The sequence below is a fragment of the Maylandia zebra genome, linkage group LG7, assembly GCF_041146795.1.
Source record: "Maylandia zebra isolate NMK-2024a linkage group LG7, Mzebra_GT3a, whole genome shotgun sequence".
Taxonomy (NCBI): Eukaryota; Metazoa; Chordata; class Actinopteri; order Cichliformes; family Cichlidae; genus Maylandia; species Maylandia zebra.
In genome coordinates, this window is record NC_135173.1 from 60,924,335 (window position 1) to 60,946,979 (window position 22,645).

General features: G+C 40.9%; 1 protein-coding gene across 1 annotated transcript in view; it reads right to left on the bottom strand.

Moving 5' to 3' along the window:
* ror2 (receptor tyrosine kinase-like orphan receptor 2) overlaps window positions 1–22,645 on the bottom strand; it is a 44,202-nt gene that overhangs the window by 15,860 nt on the left and 5,697 nt on the right. Inside the window, exon 2 of the mRNA XM_004575035.4 lies at window positions 2,563–2,634. Within this exon, the coding sequence (XP_004575092.2) occupies window positions 2,563–2,634 (72 nt within the window). The remainder of the gene's footprint in view (window positions 1–2,562; window positions 2,635–22,645) is intronic.

Sequence of the window (22,645 nt, forward strand, 5' to 3'; positions counted from 1 at the left end):
TTTGTTTTGTTTTTTAATTCTTTGATTTTAGCTTTAAAGCTTCTTTTCTGAGTCAGTTCCCGTTTCTCGAGTCTTGCACTTGGATCCACATCTCGTCTGCCACACACCCACTCATGATAGAATTAAGCTTAATTTTGGAAGATGTTAAACTGTATTTTATGAGTGTTTTTGTTATTTAGCCCAATTTCACTGGAATAATGGGTGGGACAAAACAGAAACCCAATCCATGTGAACAGCCTCACAAACAGCAACTTTCAAAATTACCATAATTGCACGGTATATCAAGCTCCTTTCAGTACACTAAAAATAGTTTGATTCCCTGGATAAATCTGGACTGAGGATATTTACTAAACGTGATAGTTTTGCATGACAGTCTTCACTCTAGGAACTGTGAATTGTTGTACAATACCTCAGTTATTTGCTTATAAAAACACATAACAACAACAACTGATCTTACTGTCCCCCACCTGCTGCGCCCCACTTTTTTAAAAACACCCGACTGTACTGATTTTTCTGTTTAGATGTGGAGGCAAAGTCATCAGCCAAAAATATACACAACAATAGTTCTTTTTTTTTATTTTCACTGTGTCCTACATAATCAATTCAATCTTAGAAAATTCATTAAAGTTAGAATTTAGATTCCAATAACATTTGTTTATTTGTTTTTCTGTCATAACATTTTGACCTACTTTTTACAGTCTGTATCACATTTCAGAGCCTGAACTTTTTCAGTTCTACTTGAATAAATAAGTTGATTCAGGACTTTTACCAAAATATTTTTTAACACACGTAAAGAAAGGGAATAAAAAGGAATAGGTGCAGAGATAATGATAAATACACACTAAGATTATGGCTATTGGTACTTCTGCTTTATGAGCAGCAGACAGATTCTGGAGTTCATGCAGTGGAAAAACAGATCTGTGGCCTATTTCCCATCCTGACACAGCACTTCTACTCACAGGCTACAGAAGAGTAATGTTATCATAAAGCTTTTTAATCACAAATTGTTAATTTTTCTGTTATGAAAATAAGTGTGTAAGGGCAGCGCAGTTAGGAAAGGAGAAAAAAGGCATTAGTGATTAAAGGAGTCAAAACAAACAATGAACTGCACAGTTGCCTCCCACGCCCCCCAAAAAACAAAACCCCACACTCCCTTGTATGGGTCAGTCACAACCTCACAGTTCTTTATCATTTCCATGCAGTCCTGGCTGCTACTCCAGTGACTGCCTGGCTTGAAGTTGTGGTGTGACCAGAGGTCCCTGCACTATGACAGTCTTGGTCCAACACTCAGAAGCTAACCGCTGCATAGTGTAAGGGCATCGCCGGCTTTTTAGGCTAATTTATTCTTTAGTTTGACAAATGATAATCTGTCAAAAATACACAACTCTGCTGCAATTCACAACACGAACAATGAAAAAGTTAAGGCCACAACTAAGATTCCGGTTCAAGAGTGTTGCCGCATAACTTTATTGTGAAGCAACATTTTTAATTCTCTTATCAGTCACTTACAGAATGTAATGTAGTCCAGCACAGGTTGGGGCAGAATGCCTGCCGGCCAACACTCAGTGATCCACAGGGCCATCATCATTCTTGGCTGAAGTCCAAACTACTTTGGGACTAGTAAGGTATCAAATATCAAAGCTCAAGTACTTGATTGATTAGGCTTATCCCTGCGAGACAGAAGTAATGAAAAGCAGCTTTCTAACAAAACAGACTTTCCTGCAAGTTTCAAAAGCCTGGCCCACTAAGAGCAATAGCTTGTTTGTCCCAGAAACAACTACTCAAGGAATGCAGCTGATAACTGCACAGAGGAGCTATTCCTAAATCAAAGATACTGAGACAGCAACAGAAATTGTGAATTATAATGTTTTGATCTGCTGATGGGAGTCTGACATATTACTATGAAATAATTATTTAAATCTGCCATGTGCTTTACTCAGAGTTTGGGTGAGCTCGGGGCCTATGGGTCACAAGACAATGCTGTATATATTCTAATTAGGAATGGAAACACTCTACTCAGTCTTTCTGCATCAGTGTTGAATCTTTCCCTTAAAGTACTGACACTACTTGCAATATTCCCAACTAGTTTTTAGCATACAGACCAATGGGTCCTTCCTTGATTAACAGTTTATCTGTCTAGTCACTACTTCTGAGTAGCTCTCCAGATATAATCTACATTGTCAGATGTAGCTCGTGACCACAGCATTTGATTTTAGTCAATAGACAAGCTCAAAAAGTCCAAATGTGACATTTTGATGTGATGACAGAGGTCAGTAGGATGAAACCAAGTCATTGGGTGAAATTATAAAGTGAGATTATGGCTTGGTGAGCTATGTCAAGCTTAAAGTCAGAGTTTTCTCTGTCTCTTGAATGTGGCTCTCTTTTAAATTGGCTAAATCACTGTGAAAATCACAACAGAAAGAAGTGCATAGCAACAGCAAACAGCAAAATACAAGTCATTTTTGATATGGATTATACAAATAGTCCAATAGTAATTGAGCTTTAGGTGTGTACATAACTGACACAAACAGCATCAGAAAACAAAAGGAATTTCAATCTCACCTTCGACTGTTGGCGCAGCTCCACTCTGAGCTTCAGCCACACCACCTATGCCTACTGAGAGGCCCGGATTATCTGGAGGACAGAATTTGAGGGAATGAGTTCAAGTGAAACCTAAAATAAAAACAAGACCATGCAAACTGGTGGAGGTTCCAAGATGTTGCAAAGACTTAAAAATACAGACTAAAATTTTGCATTCTATCCTTGAAATTTCCCCCTCGTGGGACTAATAAAGGTATATCTTATCTTATCTTAAGGTGGTGCTTAAAATTCTGCTTTGTCCCAAGTAGTGAGAATGTAAAAGTGCCTCCCAGAATTTTAAATGCGGAATTTTCATTTGATGTAAATGAAGGAGGCCCTCTGCAAACTAAACTAAAGTGGATGCCTGCAAAACTGTCTTTTTGGCAAAGAAAAACCCCTCCACAACATGTAGCCCATGCAAAAATATGCTTGAGGAGGTAGGCATATCATTGTTAAAGGTAAGACGTGCCTTGATAAATGTGGATATATTTTTCATGGTATACCAAGATAGAGTGACAAACCAACAAATATGTGCTATGTCTGTTCAACCATTTATAAAAATAAAATAAATAATAATAATCAGCTATAAGAGGTTCGTTGACCCACTATTAATCATGTGCTTCCTCACATAAGTCAAGGTGTGAAAACAGGTGTGAGCCATTACCACTACAGGCTGGATGAGAGTTGAAACATCTTCGATAATTAAAAAAATAAATAAAAATCCAGTCACTTTATTTCCAGGTTCCTTAGACTACCATGATCTGGATGACTGATAACCTTCACAGCAAAGCTAGTACAATGTTGCAATTTTTATTTTTTATTCCTGCACATTTGTGTCAAATGAGAAATGCCATTTCTGTTAAATCACATTCAGTCCTCAATTTACATTTTACATCATCCACTACAAGAATGAAAGACAAAGCCTAAGAAGACAAAACCATCATCATGCAAACCTCTAGGATCCACTTAATGGGGATACAGTCAGGTTTAATAAGTGCTGTCAAAGGTCTTTATAATTGTGTTCAGAGTAGTATTAAGGACTCTAATAAACTAATGTTTATGCTGCACTATAGTAAAAACCAAGAAAACCAAAAACTGAGTTAAACTTCCTAAGGCCTGGTCAAACCAGGCAGCAGCTGTGATTGATTACATGTATCAAATGCCTTGGAAAATGAGGGACTTGGGGCAATGGGATGCTTTTCCATCCGCAGCTGAATAGGGCTGCTGGCTGCTGCATTCCAAGAGCTTGCTGCCTCTGTCATGAAAAGGCCCTTTGAGCGCTAAGAGGCCAGGCTACGGCTCTATGTGCTGGGGTTTTGACTGAGGGCTGTCTGGCACACCACAACACTTTCCTTCCCTCTCCTGGCTATCTTGCTGAAAATGTGTGTGCTGATCTCCTCCTGTAGCATAGTGTATTGACCCTTGTCTTTGTTATTATTCATCCTACACTCATCTACACTTTTATGCCTTTTTTATGCCCTACACTCTTATTCTCTGAGATTTCTGATATTTTCAGAGAGCAGGCTGGAGTTCTACAAAAATGTACTGAAAGCAGAGCTACTTCAGAGAGATGTTGCTAGTTGAATAAAATCTCAAATTTAGTAAGGAGAGGTAAAGAACCACAGAATCAAAGGAGGAAATCATGATTTGAAATCTAATCACTGTCTTCATTCTCACAAAGAATGCTTGTGGTTGAAGGAGTTCTGCAAAGCCACAAGGAGCATACTGAAAATGCAACAATACATATTTTTGTTTAATTAATACACATTCCAGAGAGCTACTGAGATCTGTTGATCAGCTAGTATGGTGTCATCTTGTCACCACCTGATGAAGTTGTCTAGAAGTGATAATGTCACCTAAATAAAAATAAATAAATAAACACACACCCAAGGACAGAGAGGAAACAACAGCAGTCAGTATGGTGATTCACATGGTGAGAATGTCTCCATTCCCATCACGGCCACCCAAATCACCAAAGACAGAACACTAAAACCTATGGTTGTGACAGACAGCCACAAAAACCTAGAGACCTCAGGCCTTGCGACCCACATTGACGATCAAGATCAAACCCAAAACACCCTCACCAAGATCTAACAGAGGCCAGACAGCTCATCGAAGACTCACCCCGGAAGCACAAACAGCCAGGAAGAACAGTCCAAAGCACTGCAAAGAGCCAAGAGACAGCTAATAAGAGCCCAGGAAGGACATCATTTGGCACAACCATGGCCGCGAGGCACAACCCCATTCGTTCCCGGTGACCCTGCCATTAGGGGAGGGCAAAAGCAGCATGAGCAACACCCCGGCTCTAGCCCAGCCCATTCCATTCACCCAGCATCCATCTACGTTAACTCACTAACGGAGATTTGCAGCGTTAATGCGGTAATAGCTTTAACGTTATTTTAACAAGATTAGTGCTGACAGCACTATTCAATTTACATAACACCAAACCACAACAATAATTACCTCAAGGCACTTTCTAGTATAAGGTAAAGACCCTACAATACCCTACAGGAAAAAAAAGGAATAAAAAAAAAAAAAACGGAGAAAACATTGACAATCAGAAGAAACACTATGCTCTGTCTATAATCATTGTCAAGAAGGAAAGTTTTAGCCTTAACTTTAAAAGTAGAAAGGGTGTCTGTTTACCAAATTCAAAGTGAGAGCTGGTTCCACAGAAGAGGGGCCTGAAAACTCCATTCCACTTTTAAATTTCCCAGGAACTACAAGTAAACCAGCAGTCTGAGAGTGAAGTGCTCTATTGGTGTCATACAGAAATATGACGTCTTTAAGATAAGCTGGGGCCTGATTTTTCAAAACCTTGAATGTGAAGAGCAGGATTTTAAATTCGATCATGGATTTAACAGGGAGTCAATATAGAGAAGCCAAGACAGGAGAAATATGCTCTTTTTAGTCCCATGCAGTACACTGGCTGCAGCATTTTGGATCAACTGTAGGCTTTTCAAGCAGTTTTTAGGACAACCTGATAATAATCAATAACAGCCTAGAAGTAATGAATAGATTAACCAGTTTTTCAGCATCACTCAGAGACAGAATGTTTCTTATTTTAAGGATATTGCACAAAATGAAGCAAAGCAGTCCTGCATATTTGAGAAAATGACTCAAAGGTTCTGCAATGTGACTGGAGGCCAATCTAAAGTACATATCTGGTTAGACACCACGTTTCTAAGGGCCAAGTGCAATAACCCCAGTTTTATTCGACTTTAAAAGCAATAAATTAGAGGACATCCAGGTATCACTATTATTAATGGAGGCCGAGGAGTGGGTAAACATCTTACACACTGAGCAGAAAGGTAGATGAGGGACAGGTGAATAGTCAATCAGCTATGAGCTGTGAATATAATTAGCAGGTGATTATCCAATGCAAACTCTTTTTAAAGTATGTGAAGGTTGTAATATAAAATACAAGCTTTTACATAAAAAATGTATTTAAAAAAAAAAAAAGACTACACAAAACACCGCTGTGCATTGTAACAGAAACATGAAGCAGTACTTTACCGCAAAGAGAACTGGAACCAAGTCTGGTTACATGATTTTATATACATGATGTACAGTGACTAAGGAGAAGGTGCATGACATCCACTAATCAAAGGGTCCATAGGCACTAATAAACGCCAAACTGTCTGTGATATATTTACTAAGGTTTAGCATTTCAAAAGGTAAAAAAATACAAAATAAACAAAAAAAAAACCTGTTTGAATATCAGTCCATTTACTATTTTGACCAAAGTAATTATACAGAAGCCTCAAAGATACTACTTTGTATAGTTTCTTTCTTCTTTTTCAACATGTGCTACAAACTAACCTCTGTAAATGCACTCTTTTTACTACCTCACTCACGCTACCCAATCTTAAAAGTTTTCCATCTACTAGAGTTTGAAATGCTTATAAAATACACCATTAATACTAATATACTATCCATCCATCCATTCATCTTCTTCTACTTATCAGTGGCCGGGTCACAGGGGGCAGCGGCCTAAGCAGAGAAGACCAGACCTCTCTGTCCCCTGCCACCTCTTCCAGCTTGTCCGGGGGAACACCAAGGCGTTCCCAGGCCAGCCAAGAGATATAATCTCTCCAGCATGACTTGGATCTGCCCGCTTTTACATACTCCGCAGGTCTGGTAATACGATTACAAAATCTATCATTGACCTGCGGCCTAGCATGTCCTGGTGCCACGTGCGCTTATGGACACTTATGTTCAAACATGGTGTTCGTTATACCAAATTACGGTTTGCGCAGAAGTCCAACAACAAAACACTGTTTGGGTTCAGATCCAGGAGGCCATTCCTCTCAGTCACGCCACTCCAGGTCTCATTGCCATTGCATACATGAGCATTGAAGTCTCCCAGTAGGATAACAGAGTCCCCAGGCGGAGCACCCACCAGCACCCCACCAAGGGACCCCAAGAAGGCTGGGCTCCAAGAAGAGTGGCGCCCTGTCGTCATCACTTATGCGCCGAGTGGCACAAAAGCGCAGACGACAGTCAGGACCAAGTCCCCGACCCGAAGGCACAGGGAACAAACCCTCTTGTCCACTGGGAGAAACCCCCATGTACAGGCAGCAAGCCGAGGGGATACTAGGATACCCACTACAGCCCACCGCCAGGGGCAACTCCACACTGAGACAGAGTCCAGCCCCTCTCCAGGAGACTGGTTCCAGAGCCCAAGCTGTGGTGAGCCCAACTATATCTAGCCAGTACTTCTCAACTTCACGCATCAGTTCAGGCTCCTTCCCCACCAGAGAGGTGACATTCCATGTTCCAATTGCTAGTCTTGGTAGCCGGGGATTGGTTCACCAAGGCTTCCCCTCCTGGCCGTGTGCAGCACACAATGCACGCAAACCCTACGGCACCTCCTGTGGGTAGTGGGCCTGCAGGAGGTGGGGCCATGTCCCTTTTTTGGGATGTGCCCGGCCAGGCCCCATGGACTAAGGCCCAGCCACCAGATGCTGGCCCCCTCCCCGGGCCTGGCTCCAGGGCGGGGGCCCCGGTAACGCAATCCTGGGCAGGGTGAACTACCCTTGGTGTTCTGTGTGCCATGGGAGACCCTACCATGGGTCAGAAGCCCCTGGACAACATAGCCCCTGGGATCCCTGGGACACCCAAACCCCCCCACGATATGGTAGCAAATCACGAAGGGCTAGAATAATGACTTACTAATACAAAGAAAAAAGAAAAAAAGAAAAAGAAAACAAATAAAATTTGTGTTTAGGACATTAACAAGAGGCAAAATTATGTTTTGTTGCTTTCAGCCTATTTTACATGTCCAAGGCTAAAGACTTATATGCATTTACACATATGACACAACAGTGGTAACTTCATGTGTGTTCATTTAAGCATTTTGATTTACTGAAATGAACACCATTTATTATTTACCTATAATTACATACATAACCACACATACTCTATAATTAAAGCAAATGCAAAAAGAAAGAAATCTTCATTCTGTCAGTATTGTGGGATAACGCTTTGAGGACCCAAGCCAGCAACGTTATGTATACATGGTATGTATCACATAAAACAAACAAACAAACAAACAAACAAACAAACAAACAAACAAACAAACAAACAAAAATGGTTACATTGTAATGTTGGTTCTCTGAATGAGAGGCTCCCTCTTCAGTCAGTTACATATTCCATAGGTATGAAGCAACTCTTTAAGACACCCAGAGATGAGGGAGCACTGGTCAGCTGGAAGAGTAAAAGGAGTGAAGGTATAGAAGATAGTCAGTGACCCCTGGCCACTTTGATTTACTGAAAATTGGTGCGTTCCAAAACTCTTGACCATTAGTCTAAGTTAGCTGTTTAAAACTACTCTTTCAAGAACTTTTCAAATAAAAGGAAGGTTGGAGATTCACCAGTTAGCTAGAACATCTATGGCTTTTTAAGTAATGGTCTAATTACTGCCACCTTAAAGGCCTGTGGTACATAGCCCATTAATAGAGATGGGTTGATCATTGGTAGGTCATCTTTAAGCTTCTTTGGCAGAATGGGGTCTAATAAACATGTTGATGCTTTGAAAGAAGTAATTACTGAAGTTAACTAACTAACGATCAACTGAAGAGAAAGAGTCTAGATAAGTATCAGAGGCAATGAAAGCAGTTGTATATAATGTAAATGGATAATTGATGGAACCCGTCTCCTAGATATTACACACACTGAACTGAACCAACAGTGTTGGGGAGTAACGGAATACATGTACCGCCGTTACGTATTTAAAATACAAAATATGAGTAACTGTATTCCGTTACAGTTACAGTTTAAAAAGGTGGTATTCAGAATACAGTTACTTTGTTGAAATAAATGGATTACACTGCGGTACTTTCCTGTTTCATTTTGTCGCGGGTCAGGACTGTTTGGGTTTTGTTTGACAGCTACGTTCTTTCGTTCCAGGCGGCAGCGTTACGGTTGCCATGGTTACAGGGCGACGCTCTCTCTCTCTTTCTGCGACTGTGTGTTTCCTGGGTGAGAGAGCGCCTTTTCGTTGTTGTTGTTGTTGTGCTAAGCTAACAGGCAGAGTGCTACAAGCATAGCTCTAAAGAATGTAGCATCATGGCCAGTGTAGTAGTAGTCCGTGCTGCAGGGAGAATGGACTGCCATACACGTTATGTGTCTGTGAGCGCGAGGAGGGAGAAAAAGGCGAGTGGAAAGGTACGAGTTGTCGTCGAGGAAAAACGGGAGCTGGAAGCATGTAAATATAATAATAACCACTGCAGCCAAGAAGAGAGCCTGACGAGCCCAGTTGTAAGTGTAACGTGAGGGTTCACTAGATGGTTGGGAATCTCTCTGAATAATTAGGAACAGCAAGACGGAGACGGATAACTTTTTAGCAGCCTCTTTACTTTTAGCACCCTGCAACAACAACCCACACTTCCTGTGTGCCGCCCTCATGAATACTTCACTGGCCTCTCAGAAGCCAGGAAATCTTATACTCAGATCAAAACAGGGAAAACAACCAGGTAGATATAACACATACTTATTACTGGTTTGAACATGCATGTCTAAACATTCAAACATGTAAACATGTAAATATCAAAACACGTAACCACCAAATAGCTACATAACTAGCTTTATAACCTTTGTAAACACCTCTTTGTATATCAAAGTAGATTTAAATTTACTTCTACACTTTACATTTTCCTCCCCCCCTCACATAAGAAACGTCCCCGTTTCCCTACAGAAAAGGAAGAGAAAAAAAACCCCCAACATGCTGCAAGCAAAGGGGACAACAATAACACAACAGCAAAACCAAAAACAAGTTCAGTTCAAAACATAGTCCTTGAGGTATCTGGGAGGCACAACTTGACGTCTCCCACATCGCCGTGAAACACCAGATACTCGATGAGGAGTTGAAGGGACAATGTCTGATTGGTGTATCACCACATGGCCAGAGGAGAAGTCGTTACAGTCTCAGACTGAGGAGAAGGGGACAAAGGAGAGTGGGAATGGGGTCGTGACTGGTTTAGAGGTGGTGGCTGACAAACCTGAGGGTCTGATGAGGTTGCAGGGCTGCGGCCCTGAACATTCCAGCTCCCTTCAGCTGCAGATTTTGAAGCTGTGAAGGGCAACGCACCTGATAATGCAGTCAACTGTGGAATCTGGGGCTGTACAGGTATGTCACCAGCAGGTGAGTTGGTTCCACCTTTAGGAACAGGTGCTTTGTACGGCCTGAGACGATTGTAGTGAACAATTTGAGTCTTGTCTGATTGGTCCAGGAGGTAGCGAATCCTGTACGTGACACCAGGGTTTTCTCCATCTGTTCCAAGGCACTCCAATATCTCAAAGGGGCCCTTCCAATGTGGAGCAAGTTTCTGCTTTGCTGTAGTGGGGTCATTTAACCACACCAAGTCACCCGGAACATAAGGAGTGTGTTTGATGCCCCTATCGTACAATTGTTTCTGCTGGTTGTGGGCACAATCTCTGTTCCATGCAGCAGTGCTGAAGGCAGACTGAAGTCTCTGAGTCAACTGGGTGACGTAGTCAGCAGGAGAAACAGAAGTAGATGATGCTGACATGTTGGTAGGCAACAGCATATTAGCAGGCATCCGTGCCTCATGTCCATGTGTGAGAAAAAATGGCGTAAACCCCGTGGTAGAGTGAGGACTGGTGTTGTAAGCCAAAGCAACTTGATTGAGGCAGTCATCCCATTCGCCAGGCTGCTGAAGGAGTAACTTAGCTAACTGGTCAATAAGTGTTCGATTGAACCTCTCGACCATCCCGTCGCATTGAGGGTGATATGGGCTGGTCCGTGTCTTCTGGATGCCTAGCAGCTGACACAGATGTTTCACCAGGTCAGATTCAAACTGACGTCCTTGGTCCGTGTGTAGCATTTCAGGGATGCCGTGCTGACAGATGAAGTTGTCAAACAGGCATTTTGCAACTGTTGTGGCACGTTGGTCTGCGATAGCATAGAGATTGACATATTTCGAGAAATAGTCTTGAACAACGAGCACGTACCTGTTGCCACGACTCGTAATGGGGAGTTCAAGTATGTCAGCTGCCACCTTTTGAAATGGCTCCGCAGCAACAATTGTTTTCATTGGAGCTCTGTGATGAGGTGTGGGATTCCGTCTGGCATCACATGGAGTGCATTGTGTGCACCATATTCTGATGTCACGTGACATGAATGGCCAGTAATATAGCTGCTGAGCACGTTTCAGGACCTTATCTGCTGATAGGTGACCGGACACTGGGTTGCCATGCAGCAGCTGTAGGACAGTGTCTTTTAAAGATTCAGGAACAACCAACTGATGCAACACTGACTTTTGGGACGGGTTGAAAGCTTTACGACAGAGTAAGCCATTGTGAAAGGTAAGTCTAGAGTACTCATGCCATAGCACTTTTTCCTGAGGTGGGCATTTTTTCATACGCCAGTAGGGTGGTTTCTGACCCTTAGCTTTCCAGCCAATGACTTCTGACAGTACAGGATCTTTTTGTTGTTCACTTTTGAGATCATCTTCAGGCAGCTCAAGCACAAATGTGGATGAAACAGATAGCGCTGCACACTGCAGTCGTGGATCAGGAAGGTCATTGCATGGAATGTGTTTTTGGTCAGTACTGCAGGGACTATGGTTGGGCGGGCCTGCAGGACCCACGCACCTCTCTTCAGGTTTCAAGGTAGCAGAAGCAGTGCAGACTGTGTCCTGCTCTACGGTTTCACCAGTGACAGGGCGACGTGACAGTGCGTCCGCATTGAGGTGGCGGTGGCCATCTTTATGAATCACAGTCCACTCAAAAGGATCAAGTTCAAGAGCCCAGCGAGCACGGCGACCAGTTCTATCACTGTCAATGGGTATTTTCCGAAGACCCAGGAGGGGCTTGTGATCCGTGACAATAACAAATGGCTGCTTGTAGAGGTAGTGCCGAAAATGTCTAACTGCCCAAACAATGGCCCAGAGTTCTCGATCATAAGTCGACCACTTTCTTTCTGCCTTTGTAAGCGCATGGCTAGCATAGGCAATGACTTTCTCTTGCTGTCCCTGTTTTTGAGCTAGTACACTGCCAATAGCTGTGCTAGAAGCATCAGTATACAGAGAAAATGGCAATGTGAAGTCAGGGAATGAAACCACTGGAGGGTTTGAGAGGGCATGTTTCAGATACATGAATGCATCCTGGCACTGAGAAGTCCATTGAAAAGTTGCATGCTTCTCAGTGAGAGCATGTAGGGGGACACTGTGGTGTGCAAAGTTTTGAATAAACTTGCGATAATATGAACAAAGTCCAAGGAATGACCTTACTTCTGTCGCTGTTTGTGGAATAGGCCAGGCTTGCACACTGTTCACATTTCTGGGGTCAGGCTGGATGCCATGTTTTGATACAATGTGGCCCAGAAATTGTACCTGATCTTTGGCAAAACAGCATTTTGAGGGGTTTAGCTTCAAGCCACTTGCCTGGAATCTGCCGAAAATTTCTTCCAGATGCTGGAGATGTTCTGCGAAAGAGCGGCTGTAAATGAGGACATCATCCAAATACACTAAGCAGGTTTTCCAGGGAAGGCCACGAAGTACCATCTCCATTAACCGCTGACATGTGGCTGGAGCGTTTGTGAGTCCCATGGGCATAACAGTGAAGTGGTAAAGTCCACTGCCGGTTGTGAAAGCAGTTTTCTCACGATCCTTCTCTTCCAGTTCAACCTGCCAATAGCCATGTTGAAGGTCCATTGTGGAGAACCAGGCAGAACCTGACAGCGCATCCAGTGCATCATCAACCCTTGGAAGAGGATGAGAGTCTTTGATTGTCACTGCATTGAGTTTCCTATAGTCGAGACAGAAACGCCACGTACCATTTTTCTTTCGCACCAGAACAACTGGGGCGGCCCATGGGCTGTAGCTTTTTTCGATGACACCTGCCTTTAAAAGGTTGTCAACTTGAGTCTGTATTTCAGCTCTCTGTTCAGGTGTCACTCTATAGGCTCTTTGTTTAATCGGTGTAGCATCACCTGTGTGAATATGATGTTTAATTATGCCTGTGTGACCTCTGTCCTCTGAGTGCTTACTGAAGATTCCTGAATACTTCTGGAGAAGTGATTTCAGGGACTGAACCTGGGAGTGTGACAAGTTTGTTTCATCTATTTCTACCGGCAGAGTCGAATCATACACAGGTGAAGTAGCACAACATGTCTGCTCCAGTGGAATGATATCAACAGATGAGCCTGAATGAAACTCACCAAGATGCTGTCCAGGGTACAGTTCGATTTCATCACTGGAGGGATTAAGCATTCGAACCACTGTAGTACCATTCTGAACTTCACTGAGAGTGTGAGCCACAACAATGTCACATGTTGGATTAGGGATCAAGACACCATAGTAGTCTGTTGGAACAGGAGAAGCCGGTGTGGCTGCTGACACACAGGCTGTGATCAGAGTTTCGCTCATAGCTGGAATTTTGGTTGGCGCTAACACAGAAACATTACAGCAGGCAGCCACCTCATGTCCTTTGGGCAACAGGGGAATTTTCATGTCCCACAGTTGCAGCACTTTGTTTTTGAGGTCGAGAAGAGCATGGTGCCTCTGCAGAAAATCCCAACCTAGAATGACTGGCTGGTAAGCACCTCTGAGGACTTCAAAGTCCTGCTGCCATACCTGAGTCCCAAGCCTAATACCAACGGTTAACTTGCCTAAGATTTCCAGACGTTCTCCATTGACCGAACGAGCTGGCACAGAGGATGCTACCATAGGCCGTTTTTTCAAAGCTGGATGAGTGTTTCGAAAATCTTCACTCACAAGGGAGACAAAGCCGCTGCCACCAGATGTAACGTGAGGGTTCACTAGATGGTTGGGAATCTCTCTGAATAATTAGGAACAGCAAGACGGAGACGGATAACTTTTTAGCAGCCTCTTTACTTTTAGCACCCTGCAACAACAACCCACACTTCCTGTGTGCCGCCCTCATGAATACTTCACTGGCCTCTCAGAAGCCAGGAAATCTTATACTCAGATCAAAACAGGGAAAACAACCAGGTAGATATAACACATACTTATTACTGGTTTGAACATGCATGTCTAAACATTCAAACATGTAAACATGTAAATATCAAAACACGTAACCACCAAATAGCTACATAACTAGCTTTATAACCTTTGTAAACACCTCTTTGTATATCAAAGTAGATTTAAATTTACTTCTACACTTTACATAAGTAAGCTATTAAGACTCGACTGTACACCGTGTTCGTGTTTTCCTCCGAAAACAATAAGTTCCGTTGGTGCAGCCTTTCAACGCCTCTCTCTGTCTCTCGCAAGAAAAATTGACCCACACAACAAAGTAAAGCTATTTTTCGGCTATGAGCCGACAGGGACCCCGCCGTATTAGTCAGAGGTCCCTTTACTACAGTTCGGAGTCGCGGACCTTCAGTAACAGTAATAAATCACACAGCAATAGTACATTCACGTTGTTGTAAAAAGCACGATAATATATTAAGTAATCCAAAGTATTCAGAATACGTTACTCTCATTGAGTAACGTAACGGAGTACGTTACAGAATACATTTTGGGGCATGTATTCTGTATTCTGTAACGGAATACATTTTAAAAGTAACCTTCCCAACACTGTGAACCAATAACTTTCCATTTCTGGTAACAATACAAATCCAGTTATATCTATTCAAAGCACCCGTATACCACAGTTATTAGGTCATCCATGGCTGAGTAAATATAACCATCATATTGACTGGACTTTTCGAAAAACATTTAGCACTCTCGCTCCCACCACGCTATAGACCTGTTTCCTAGTGCTTCAATTCCTACAAGCTGTCTTCATAGATAACTCCAAAGACAAAATTCTCCCTCAGTTCAGCATTACTTTACCTTAAGATGGAAGCACAAATCTCTGAGGAGTTCATGGATGGCATGGTCTGCTATCCCTGACAAAACCAGAGGCATCCCGATAAGCCAGGGATGCTGGGAATCTCCTATAATGAGGAAGATACTGTCATGGTTCCCCAGTCTAGAGCCTTGCATTGGGACTGGGATCAGACCCAACGCACATTTTGCAGGAGCAGTTATAGGGTCACCACAGGTGGTAGCAGGCAGCTAAAAATAGATAGCAGGTCCCAAGATTGTTAGGAGGATGGAGAGTGCAACAGAAATTTAAGAGACCATAACTGCAACAACATTTTTGAAGTATAAAACTGGACAGGTTGGAGAGTATAGAACTAAAGAAAAGAGGAAAATTGGATATTTGGAAAGGTTTTTAAATCGCTATAAATCAAGAAGGCAAAGAGCTAGACATTGTGTATTTTGAGAAATGTGACAAAGTTCAGCCATGTGACGAGCTTGCTATCTTGGTGGGCAAAACTACTTCACCATGACCGCAAATAGAGGACAGTCGGTAGTACTGCAGGACTACAGTGTATTTTTTTTTTCACCTGTCTCGAGGCAAGAGTACTTGGATCATCTATCCGTGGAGGAAAAACAAAGATACGAAGGGAAAACATAAATTTTGTGGTATTGTGATCCATATTCTGCCCCGATAGCTTTAATTAAATCCCTGAAAGTGGCAACATCCCTCCCAGAACTCCTTGTTCAGTGACATCTACATGTATGTTGTAGAGAATCTGTCACCTTAAACTGCTGCCAGGATGAAAGCTAAAGTACCGACAGCTACTTGCATTTTCGATCTGAATGGGTAAATAATGCCACTATGTAGGAGGGAAAGAACAAGAAATCGTTCATCCGTATATAAAAAAAGATAAGCGCTACTTAACTAGCTTAAGCAAACTACCAAACGTAAATCTTACATTATGTTTGCCTGGACATTTACAGTTTAGGGCCAGGAAAGTTCTGGTAGTATTAATTTTTTTACATCAATGTTGTGCCATAACTGTAAGTTGACTAAGTATTTTTCTCATGTCTGTAGATCATTTCTACAGTTTAAATGAGCCACCACTGACAGTTGGGGTCTCTGCAGTGGTCTTCTGGCTTTGATTGGTGTGGAGAGATACTGTGTGGACTGGATAAACATGTTTGAACATGTACCTAAGTGTATCACATACATCTAGATGGAAGATTAGGTAACCACAGGATCAAGAATTTTCCAATGATTATCATGAGATGAAAGATCTGTTTCATCTTTTGTTCATTTTCCCTAATTTTTTTTTGGTAGAAACTGGAGCAAAAGTGCTGTATAATTAGGGTAAGCACACAAAATGGGTTCAACTTTGATACTGGTTAAAAGCAGGAAGCAAGAAATGGTCATTTACCCTTCCAAATTAAAAGGCTATTTTTATTCAGAAGTCATTTACACACATGCAACATCCAAACTGCTGAGCTGAGCTGCCAGGGGACGAGGGTAAAATCAAAAGCCAAATTAGACAGGGAAAAAATGAGAGCGGAAATCCAAAATTGTTACTCCCCTAAGCCAACTGTAGACTGGAAACTCCGAATCTAACGTGCCGGAATGTGTGGTAGTACAACAAATCATTTCACTTGTCAAACATTTATCAACTCACCACTGAGAATAAGGACATATGATGATTATGATAATTCATAAAAGTTAAAGGTTAGTGTGGCTGACAAACACACCACAATACCCTGAAGCATCATACCAAGTAGCCACTCAGTCGGGTTGCTATGTGGCTCCAAAAGAAGACACATCTATTAAAAAAAAACAAAAAACAAAAAAAACCACTACTGTGTGCATTCATGGTTCTGTTGCTATTTACCATGACAGATTACTACTATGTCATAGCAGCCTGTTTATTATTTTCTGTTTGTTAATGTCCACTTGTTTAGTAGATTCTATATTTAATTCATCTACTTCTACACACACTGGTAGATGAAGCTAATTTAAGGTCAATCTCTGATCACTGATTTGGGCAGTTCTTTTAAAGCATTTTTTCCAAATCACTTTAATTTCCGTTGTCATTAAAGTTGACAGTTGTGATTCTTTGTGTATTGTTCGCTCTCTTTATAAGAGAAAACTGCAAAAAAAAAACACCCAAAACATATTTAAGCGAATTAAATATTTTACTTTTTAAATCTGAAATATATTTATAATGGTATTTTGCTGTTGATATTAGTTAATTATTGCAGGTGAATAATTTGCTAGTTTTTAATCCATTTTAAAATGTATACTATACAATAAAGATGTGTGCAAAATGTGAAAAGGGGATGGAAACTTTTAGACAACTGTATATTGTAAGCACTTTTTGAGATTGTAGGACTAAATTCTAACTGGAAATCAAAGGTGGTGAAGTTCTTCTTTTGCACAAACTATATCCAGATGTGACTAACAGGGTCATTCACGCTTATCATCTACACATAAACATGTATGAAAAACTATGTTGCAGTCTCTCTCACATAATGTATCATGGACTGTCAGATGGTATCACTTGCCTGCAATGGAATTTCCCCTTTCTCTGATGCTATCTTTCCACCCTACAAGCCCTCATCATTGAAGCTTACACAAGAGTAACTCCATCCCCATGACTGAGTTAAAACAACAAAAGACAACTCGTTTGAAAAAAACAACAACAACAACAAAAAAACACCAAAGAGTTTTTTTTTAATTTATTTTACCATTTGGGTAATCAAATACAAGACAATACATGGCACTGGGAAGGTTGTGATGAGGACTGAGCCGAGTTATTTCCATTTCATTGGATCTTAGATAAGTAGGTGCATACCATTTTGGCTCTGTTTAAAAGCCAGAGTTAGCTGTGGAAAAGAGGCCGTTTTGATGCCCATGAAGCACTAGTATGTGCCAATTGTTTATCTTTCTCCAAACCAGTTATTAGTCATTCTTTCCTTTCCATCCAAATAGTTTGAGGGAAGAACAGTAAAGCAGAACTGAAAAGCAGCAGCAGAATTTCATTTAGTTGTGAACAAAAACTCTTCTCCTATTTTCTTTAAAACCCTTTGGCCCAGTCTCTGACCTATGATTTACTAAGCATCTGCTGGATGTTTTGGAAGAGCAGCAAGAAGAAGAAGCATCCTTTCTACAGACTCCTGACAGATAGTAAAGGTGACAACCACAGGATTTTTCGGCTAGAAAGGAGAATTCATGATTGATAATGATGTCCTTTTTATGCAATTTTGTGTTAGTTTTCCACCATCCAAAAAGTTCTTTTCCCCCCCCCCCTCTCTCCACAGAATATTTTCCCACAAGTCTGTGGGATCATCAAGATATTTATTTTAAGAAATGTGAGATAATCCTTTGGATTCTTTTTGATTAACAGTGGTTTTTGACTCAGGACTGTCCGATGGATCCCTTTTTACCCAGCCTCTTTCTTTCTTACTGTTGGGTCATGAACACTGACCTTAACACGGCCTAAATTTTAGTCATCAACTCATAATTATGCACCTCCATGTGTACATCCACATGCCTGCCCTTTTTTCTGTGATCGCACACGTTTCCATGCAGAATTTACATTATAAAGGACTAACGCACCTCAAACAGAAAAATTCAAGCGGACATCAAAGTAGAATAATAGGAATAACTTAAACATGGACAGCTATTGGGTTTCCAGTTGTCCATGTCAACAATAGAGTTTAATAGCTGAAGTAAGTTAACATTCTATATTTAATCAGGCTGACAACAAGACTTAGGTATAATAAAAGCTTACTAACAACAGTTACACCAAACCAACATCCTCCTAGCATCTTACATAAGGCCTCTGAACATCAAGAGAGTGAAGGTAAATGAGCAAAGAAAAAACATCATCATTAGACCTTTTCTCTTGTGTAAGCTTACTTTGACCATTTTGCAGTTAAGTGAAAGACTGTAAATATATAAAAATAACCTGTTTGTGTAGCAGTCGGAAAAGCCTCGCAACTGTTATTAGCATCCTCCATTAGCTCTGCCACAATATGCTGTGGTATCGTGAAGTAAAGACAGAGCATAGAACTGACTTTAAAGGATTGGACCACAAATTACTTCATTGTCAGCAATATCCCATTCAGCTTTTGGGGTCAGCAACCGGAACAATATTTGATCCAGTGTCCTATTCCTGCTTTTTTAATGGTGTGACATTGTGTCTTCTGTACTGTATAATATAACATATATATTTTAGTATTTTTCTTCTGCACTAAAGAAATGATAATGACTTTTGTATAAGCAGAGTTGTTAATATTAATATATAATAATCTTGTTAATAATTTCGGCTCCTCACTGCGTATGATTCTGGATACCGTAGCTCCTGTGAAAAAGAGAGCCTCAAATCACAAGTACTTGGCTCCCTGGTATAATTCTCAAACACGTACCTTAAAGCAGATAACTTGTAAGCTGGAGAGGAAATGGCATATGACCAATTTGGAAGATTATTTAGCCCGGAGAAATAATTTGCTGCTTTAAAAGAAAGCCCTCTGTAAAGCTAGAATATCTTAGTATTCATCATTGATTGAAGAAAATAAGAATGACCCTACGTTTCTCTTCAGCACTGTAGCCAGGCGGACAAGATGTCAGTGCACTGTTGAACCAACCATCCCTTTAACGTTAACTAGAAATGACTTCATGAACTTCTTCACAAATAAAATTTTAACCATTAGAGAATAAATTACTCATATTCATCTTACAGATGTAACAACCTAACATTCTACAGCTGCTTTCAGTACCATTGATATTCATTTAGTCTTTTTCTCCAATTGATCTTTGAGAGTTAACTTCAGTAACCACTTCCTGCAAACCATCAACGTGTCTTTTCGACCCCATTCCTACAAAACTGCTCAAAGAAGTCCTAACATTAATGCTTCAATCTTTAATAGTCAGCTATGTAGCACAGACCTTAGCGCTGGCAGTAGTTAAACCGTTACTTAAAAAGCCATCTCTAGACCCAGCTGCCTTAGATAATTATAGGCCAATCCCCAACCTTCTACTCACCTCAAAAATCCTTGAAAGAGTAGTTGTCAAACAGCTAACAGATCATCTGCAGAGGAATGGCTTATTTGAAGAGTTTCAGTCAGTTTCAGAGCTCATCACAGCACAGAAACAATTTTAGTGAAGGTTACAAATGATCTTCTTATGGCCTCTGACAGTGGACTCATCTCTGTGCTTGTCCTGATAGACCTCAGTGCAGTGTTTGATACTGTTGACCATAATATCTTATTGGAATGATTAGATCACGCTGTAAGTATTACAGCTAGTGCGTTGCAGTGATTTGTATCAGATCTATCTAATAGACTCCAATTTGTTCATGTAAATGAAGAGTCCTCTTCAAACACTAAGGTTAATTAAGGACTTCCCTTAGGCAGTATCATCAGAAGGCATAGCATACATGTTCACACCCAACTTTATCCATCCATGAAGCCAGATAACACACTCAAATTAGTTAAACTGCTGGATGACCTCTGATTTTCTGCTTGTAAATTCAGATAAAATAGAGGTTATTGTACTCGGCCCTGAAAATCTTACAAATATGGTATCTAACCAGATTCTTACTCTGGATGGCATTACCTTGGCCTCCAGTAACGCTGTGAGGAATCTTGGAGTCATTTTTGACCAGGATATGTCCTTCAGTGCACATTTTAAGCAAATATGTAGGATTGCCGTCTTCCATTTATACAACATCTCTAAAATTAGAAATATCCTGTCTCAGAGTGATGCTGAAAAAAAACTAGCTCATGCATTTATTACTTCTAGGCTGGACTACTGTAATTCATTATTATCTGGATGTCCTAAAAACTCCCTGAAAAGCCTTCAGTAAATCCAAAATGCTGCAGCAAGAGTGCTGACATGGACTAGAAAGAGAGAGCATATTTCTCCTACATTTGCTTCCCTTCTTTGGCTCCATGTGAAATCCATAACTGAATTCAAAATCCTGCTCCTCACATACAAGGTCTTGAATAATTGGGCCCCATCTTATCTTAATGACCTTATAGTACCATATCACCCTATTAGAGGACTTCACTCTCGCACTGGAGGCTTACTTGCTTCCTAGAGTATTTACAAGTAGAATGGGAGGGAGAGCCTTCAGTTTTCAGGCCCCTCTTCTGTGGAACCAGCTTCCAGTTTGGATTCGGGAGACAGACACTATCTCTACTTTAAAGATTAGAAAAAAGGACATTTTTAAGCCTAAAGCATATAGTTAGGGCTGGATCAGGTGACCCTGAGTGTTCCCTTAGTTATGCTGCAATAGGTGTAAGCTGCTGGGGGATTCCCATGATGCATTGAGTATTTCTTCTTCGGTCTTTCTCACTCACTATGTGTTAATAGACCTCTCTGCATTGAATCATACTTGTTATTAATTTCTGGCTCTCTTCCACAGCATGTCTTTTGTCCTGTCTTCCTTCTCTCACTCCAACTGGTCGTGTCAGATGGCCACCCCTCCCTGAGCCTGGTTCTGCTGGAGGTTTGTTTCTTCTTGTTAAGGAAGTTTTTCCTTCCCACTGTCACTAAAGTGCTTGCTCATTAGATGATGATTATTGTTTTGCTTTTTTCCCCCGCTGTATGTATTATTGTAGCATCTACTTTACAATATAAAGCACCTTGAGGCGACTGTTGTGATTTGGCGCTATTTAAATAAAATTGAATTCAATTTACCGAAAGTCAATTGTAATCAAAATACTACAGTTCTGATAACCTTTGACTTCAACTGACAAGTTCATCAACTTAAAAACTTAAAGCAATGAGTTCCTTAATGTTTTTAGGTTCTGCTAACTTTACCTATCAGATTTTCAGTGGGACTCAAGCAAACAGAAACGGTTTGTTTGTTTGTTTTTAAACCAGGAGTAACATATTTCGGGTCATTGTCATGTTGGATGACAAAGCAACAACTCAAACCGAATTCTACTGTTTACTACTTGAGGTTTTATGTTTGTTTGATTGTTTTGCGGTATTTTGTTTTATGCTGCGTTTCAGTTTGGGGAATGTGTTGTTTCAGTTGTGTCCTTGCCCTTCTTTCTCCAAACATAAGCAGCGTCTCTATGGCCAAAGAACTCTAGATTTATCTCAGGTGACCAAAAGACGCTTTTATACATAATGTTTCTCCAGGTTGTCCTTAGCATACTTCAGTCTGGTTTAAAGGAGTCTCTTCTGCAGAAGTTGAGCTTTTCTTGGTTTCACTTTTTCAGGGGACTAATAATATTGACCCTGGTAATTTTTTGTATTTTTCTAAATAATTATTTTATTGTGCAAAGAAAAATAATGTATGCTTTCTAAAGAAAACTAATATGTTCAGAAATGCTATGTTGAAAATCCCTTGCTCTGTTAAAAACTCACAAAAGAAAAAGAGTTACAAAGGTAGAGAAATATGCACCATAAAAAATAAGAACACATCCTGGGACACTTTAACAGGATAATTACGAACAGGCTCAACAACAGTGCCTGTGGCTCCAAATATCTTATAATGTAAACAGACATTGGCCAGGCAGATGCTGGACTTCAGCAAGACTGAAAACATCCGTAATCTCTTCCTGGAGACACAGACCTGACAATCCACATTTCACCCTCTCTTAATTAACAGACAGATTATGTAGCACATTTTAACAGCCGATCCAGCCAGGTAACCAAAGAATTGAGAAAACCTCCCAAATGCAATAAGGGAGTATAATCTATGATGTGTTGCTCTGCTGCAGACTAAGTGTGTATGTCTAAGGAAATCAAGCCAGACTAA